Source organism: Octopus bimaculoides, chromosome 29 (genome assembly GCF_001194135.2).
Source record: "Octopus bimaculoides isolate UCB-OBI-ISO-001 chromosome 29, ASM119413v2, whole genome shotgun sequence".
NCBI classification, from domain to species: Eukaryota; Metazoa; Mollusca; class Cephalopoda; order Octopoda; family Octopodidae; genus Octopus; species Octopus bimaculoides.
This window is the reverse complement of record NC_069009.1, coordinates 1,274,334-1,279,898: the sequence shown is the minus strand read 5'-3', so window position 1 is coordinate 1,279,898 and position 5,565 is coordinate 1,274,334. Positions and strand designations below refer to the sequence as shown.

At 37.5% G+C, this 5,565-nt stretch overlaps 2 protein-coding genes across 2 annotated transcripts in view; both read right to left on the bottom strand.

Annotated features, from left to right (window-relative positions):
* LOC106879003 (zinc finger protein OZF) overlaps positions 1-5,565 on the bottom strand; it is an 8,045-nt gene that overhangs the window by 893 nt on the left and 1,587 nt on the right. The window contains exon 2 of the mRNA XM_052977818.1: positions 11-1,418. Coding sequence (XP_052833778.1) covers positions 11-1,244 — 1,234 coding nt within the window. The 5' untranslated portion in view covers positions 1,245-1,418. The remainder of the gene's footprint in view (positions 1-10; positions 1,419-5,565) is intronic.
* The window catches only part of LOC106879011 (zinc finger protein 62), a 13,163-nt gene continuing 8,951 nt past the window's right edge, over positions 1,354-5,565 (bottom strand). Inside the window, exons 5-7 of the mRNA XM_052977817.1 lie at positions 5,272-5,556; positions 4,984-5,133; positions 1,354-1,418 (exon numbers count right to left, since the gene is read on the bottom strand). Of these exons, the coding sequence (XP_052833777.1) occupies positions 1,354-1,418; positions 4,984-5,133; positions 5,272-5,556 (500 nt within the window). The remainder of the gene's footprint in view (positions 1,419-4,983; positions 5,134-5,271; positions 5,557-5,565) is intronic.

The window sequence follows — 5,565 nt, the reverse complement described above, 5'->3', positions numbered from 1 at the left end:
GAATGAAGGCGTTTGTGAATTTTTAAACACTGAATATAAGTGAATGATTTACCACAAATATTGCAATTATATGGTTTCTCTCCAGTGTGAATGCGTTTGTGTTTATTTAAAATACTACCAACAGAGAATGATTTACCACAGGTGTCACAACAATATGGTTTCTCTCCTGTGTGAATGCGTTTGTGACTAGTTAATGAATTTATACGAGAAAATGTTTTACCACAGACATCACAGTGATATGGTTTCTCTCCTGTATGAGTGCGTTTGTGAGTTTTTAAAGAATTATTATGAGAAAATGATTTACCACATATATCACAGTGATGTGGCTTCTTTCCTGTATGAACACGTTTGTGTCGATTTAAACCAGAGCCCTGAGCGAATACCTGACCACAGATATTGCAATGAAATGGCTTCTCTCCTGTATGAATGTGTTTGTGCATAGTTAATCCCTGGTTTTGGGTGAATGATTTACCACAGATATCACACTGGTATGGCTTCTCTCCTGTATGAACACGTCTGTGTTTAGTTAAGGTACTAACTTGTGTGAAAGATTTATCACAGATATCACACTTAAATGGTTTCTCTCCTGTATGAACACGTTTATGTATAGTTAGACTGTTGTTCTTCAGAAATGATTTACCACAGATATCACAATGATACAGCTTTTCTCCTGTATGAATACGTTTATGAACATTTAAGTCTCCCTTTTGAGAGAATGCTTTCCCGCAGATATCACACTCATGTGGCTTCTCTCCCGTATGAATGCGTTTGTGATTAGCTAAATACCCTACTTTAGAAAAGGATTGGCCACAGATATCACACTCATATGGTTTTTTGCCTGTATGAGTATACCTGTGTTCAGTTGCAACATTGTTATCAGAGAATGACTTACCACAGATGTCACAGCAATATACCTTCTCTCCAGTATGAATACGCATGTGCTTATTTAGGCTGGATTTTGCAGTTACTGCTTTACCACAGATATTGCAGCGATAGGCTTTATAGCCTGTATGAGTGAGTTTGTGTCTTGTTAAGTGGGAATTTCGACGGAATGATTTTCCACAAATATCACAGGAATATGGCTTATCTCCTGCATGAATACATTCATGCCTAGTCAAGCTATCTCTTTCAGAGAATGCTTCATCACAGACATCACACTGGTACAATGATTCTCCTTCCTCTTCCTTTAAATCACAAACAACATCAGTCTTTACAGACGTGTTATTACATAATTTTCCTTCCATAGTTTCCCTCCTCTTTTCTACAATATACAGGTGTTTTCCGTGTTTCTGTTCTTTTTAGATATCGATACTAATAGACACCAAAGATTCGTTATATGAAGAGCATTTTCTTTTAGTCTTTAAAAGATGATGTACCTCGATGCAACCAATTCTTTGATGCCAATGTCATTTGATATTCTGAAAGAAAGAAATTACAGAGTAAGACAGAGAAGATTGTTAACCGTTTAGCATTTAAAGCAGATATTATCTGGCCGAAGTATTTTACCTATTTTAATGCCCAAACTGCACATATCTAGCCTCTCACACCTAGCTTACAATGTCTTTCTCATAATAAACCACATATTCAAAATCTCAAAGTACAAGGGTATGTAGGGTATCAAAATCATTTCTGATGTATGAAACACAAAATATTAAGTAACAGAAAACTACTGGGGTTTTATTTTCTGTTCTTTTGAGGCATGGGACATCGTGAGAACAAAATTTCGCTATAATATGTATAATATATCTTACCTGCTATTGATATGAAGGCCGGTGGTTACAGTGAAATCACTTAAATTATACTAAATGTGCTTCCAATAAGACAAATCATAAGATCGTGTTTTCATTGAATGAAGTTTTGTTTTTAGAAAAAGGAATTTTAAAAAAGCGACTCGGATACCGAAACAACGAAATGCGTTAACGCTGTGTTTTGTGTGCGTGCGTGTGACTGTTTTGAGAAAGAATATGAATAATTAGAAATTCTCTCACAAACTTAAGGTTTGCATTGAGAAGAGCTGAAGAGAAACTTGAAACAAAAGATAAAAATATGTAATATGAAGAAACGTGATTTAATCCGCAAACATGACATCGGTTTTAGATTAATTTAAAGAACAAGTATACGTTAAACAACAGTGAAGGCGCGTGGCTTAGTGGTTAGGGCATTCGGCTCGCGATTGAAAGGTCGTAAGTTCGATTCCCGGCGACGCGTTGTGTCCTTGAACAAGACATTTTATTTCACGTTGCTCCAGTCCACTCAGCTGTATTTCAAAGAGCAGGCCTTGTCACACTCTGTGTCACGTTGAATCTCCATGAGAACTACGTTACGGGTAGGGAATAGTATCAGAGAAGTAGGTATTTTTCCTTCTTGAGGCCGTACACCTTTCAATTACCACCACTTCTTCCTCTTGTGCTCTTGACTCTTCCGCATTTACCTTTTGTTTTCGCAGGAGGTGGAGGTGCGTTTAATCTTTCGACTGGTGGGCCCACTGGTGCTTCTACGAGGTTTGGAGGCCATTCGATTCTGGTGTGGCCTTTCTGGCCACACTTGAAGCAACAAGGCTTCCTGCCCTCCACTACAACCCTTAACTATTTATCATTACCCACCAGGATGTTGTCCGAAATATTTTCTAGGTCTGCCGAGAGCAACCGAGATAACCATCTCAATACACTGCCCTTGCCAGTTCTGATGCGGTATCTTTCTCGTTTGGGGAATTGTAATTTTCTCCTCCATTCCAAGGATTATAACAGCCACAATTCAGGCAACTTCGACCTCCGGAAGCACGTCTTCCAAGGTAAGTTGGTAAAAGAGCTACTTCAGCTGTTTTAAGGGAGGCCATGGAGTATTGCCTGGCCTTCTTTTGGTTATAAACCACACCTCCACCGTTGCGTATTTCTTTCCCATGGCAAGATACATAATGTCGTACCAAATGGGATTTAAGCACCGTTCTACCTGTTCCCTAGAATACACTTTTATTTCCTTTTGTTTCCTTTTGTTTGACGTCAAACGTTTTAAAAATAATCATCTTTCTTTCTATCCTTTGTGTAATTTCACTAGAAAAGTGTCACTTTAATTTCATGCCCCTCCTTTTTTCATTAGGTCTGTATTCTCCAGCTCCCATCTCCTGAATTTGACCTCTTCCGTAGAAAGACCAGCCACAGATGCAAAGTGTTTCACATTTAGACAGTTCTTTTTCTGCGTTGTTAATACAACACAACAGTTCTTCTTATGACGAGTCTCTGTCGGACGAACTTATATTATCGTAATACATAGTAGTGAAGGTGGTTACTGAAAGCAAACCCCTTGTACGAAGCACCCGTGAATAAACGGTTATAGAATTTATTCCGCCTGAGAACTTCATTCTTTGTATTTCCAGCTCCTTGAATCAACAGAATAATTATAATACACACACACACACATACATATATAGACAGGCTTCTTTCAGTTTCCATTTACTACATCTTTTCAGAAGGATTTGCTGGTTGACCCATGGTTATAGTAGAAGACACATGTTCAGGGTGCCATGCAGTGGGACTGAACCCAAAACCATGTGGTTGGGAGGCAACCTTCTTACCACACAACCATTCCATTGCCTATGATGATGACGATGACAAACTCGGGTAAAAAATTAGCAATATTCATCATGTTCGTAATTATATCACCAATAAAAAGAAGACATTTAATTTAATCAACAATTAACTCTTTAATTTAATGAAATTCTTATTTATTCACAATGTTTGGAAATAATTATGTATTGTCTCTCAAAGTTTTGAAGTTGTAATGATGATTGTTTATTTTTAGAATGACATTGTAGCTTAGGTGTGAAAAGCCAACTCTGGCCAGTTTGAACATAAAACAGGCATAATATATTTGGGCCGGATCTGGCTGGTTTAATCATTTAGCATTTAGGGTTATTCTGTCAAATGTAATGCTTATTCACGTTGCTTGGGATTGATCATGCATTATGTTGTAGCTTTGAGATTTCAATGATGTGATTGTTTGTTTTTAGAATGATATTGAAAAGCACATCTGGAAAAATAATTAGTAATAATCCATCCATCTTTAAGTTCTCAGTTCAAATTCCACCAAGGTTGACCTGTTTCATCCCTTTAGAATCAATAGCATAAATATCAGTCAAGTGCTGGGGTTGATGTAATAGATTTAACTCCCACCCACAAGCTTCCTGGCCTTGTGGTAATATTTGCAACCAATAATGTTAGTTATGATTCTGTATAAACACATACACGTTTAGTTAAGTTATAATTTTGAGAGAATGATTTACTACAAGTATCACAATGATATGGCTTCTCACCTGTATGAACACGTTTTGTTAATGCTCTCCCACGTGAGAAGGATTTACTACAGATTTCACAATATGGCTTTCACCTGCATGGGTGTGCTTGTGCTTAACCAAGCTACTACTATGAGAGAATAATTTACCACAGATATCACAGTGATATCGTTTATCCCCAGCATGAATACATTTGTGATTAGATAAGTGGCTACATGAAGAAAATGATTTACCACAAATGTCACAATGATAGGGCTTCTCACCTGTATGAATGCGCTTGTGGTTAGTTAAAGCACTATTTGTACAGAATGATTTACTACAGATATCACAGCAATATGGCTTCTCACCTGTATGAATACGTTTGTGAGTTTTCAAGTTATCGGTTGCAGCAAATGATTTACCACAGACATCACAATGATATGGCTTCTCTCCTGTATGAATACGTTTGTGAATAGTCAAACGACAACCTACAGAGAATGATTTACCACAGATGTCGCAATGATAGGGTTTCTCTCCTGTATGAATGCGTTTATGATTAGTTAAAGCACCACTTGTACAGAATGATTTACTACAAATATCACAGCAATATGGCTTCTCACCTGTATGAATACGTTTGTGTGTTTTCAAGTGATCAGCAGTAGAAAATGATTTATCACAGACATCACAACGATATGGCTTCTCCCCTGTATGTGTACGTTTGTGTATCGTCAAGTAAGAGCTTGCAGAGAATGATGTGCCACAGATGTCACAGTGATATGGTTTCTCTCCTGTATGCATACGTCTGTGTTCAGTTAAAGGACCATAGAATGATTTACCACAGACATCACAGCTGTACGGCTTATCTCCTGAATGGATGCGTTTGTGTATAGTCAAAGAATTGCTGCCAGAGAATGACTTACCACAGATGTCACAGCAATATGGCTTCTCTCCTGTATGAATACGCATATGCATATCTAGGTTGGATTTTCGAGTTAGCGCTTTACCACAGATATTACAGCGATAGGTTTTACCACCTGTATGAGTGAGTTTGTGTCTTGTTAAATGGTAATTTCGACGGAATGATTTTCCACAAATATCACAGGAATATGGCTTATCTCCTGCATGAATACATTTATGCTTAATCAAGCTATCTCTTTCAGAGAATGCTTCATCACAGACATCACACTGGTACGATGATTCTCCTTCCTCTTCCTTTAAATCACAAACAACATCAGTCTTTACAGATGCGTTATTACATAATTTTCCTTCCATAGTTTTCCTCCTCTTTTCTACAATAT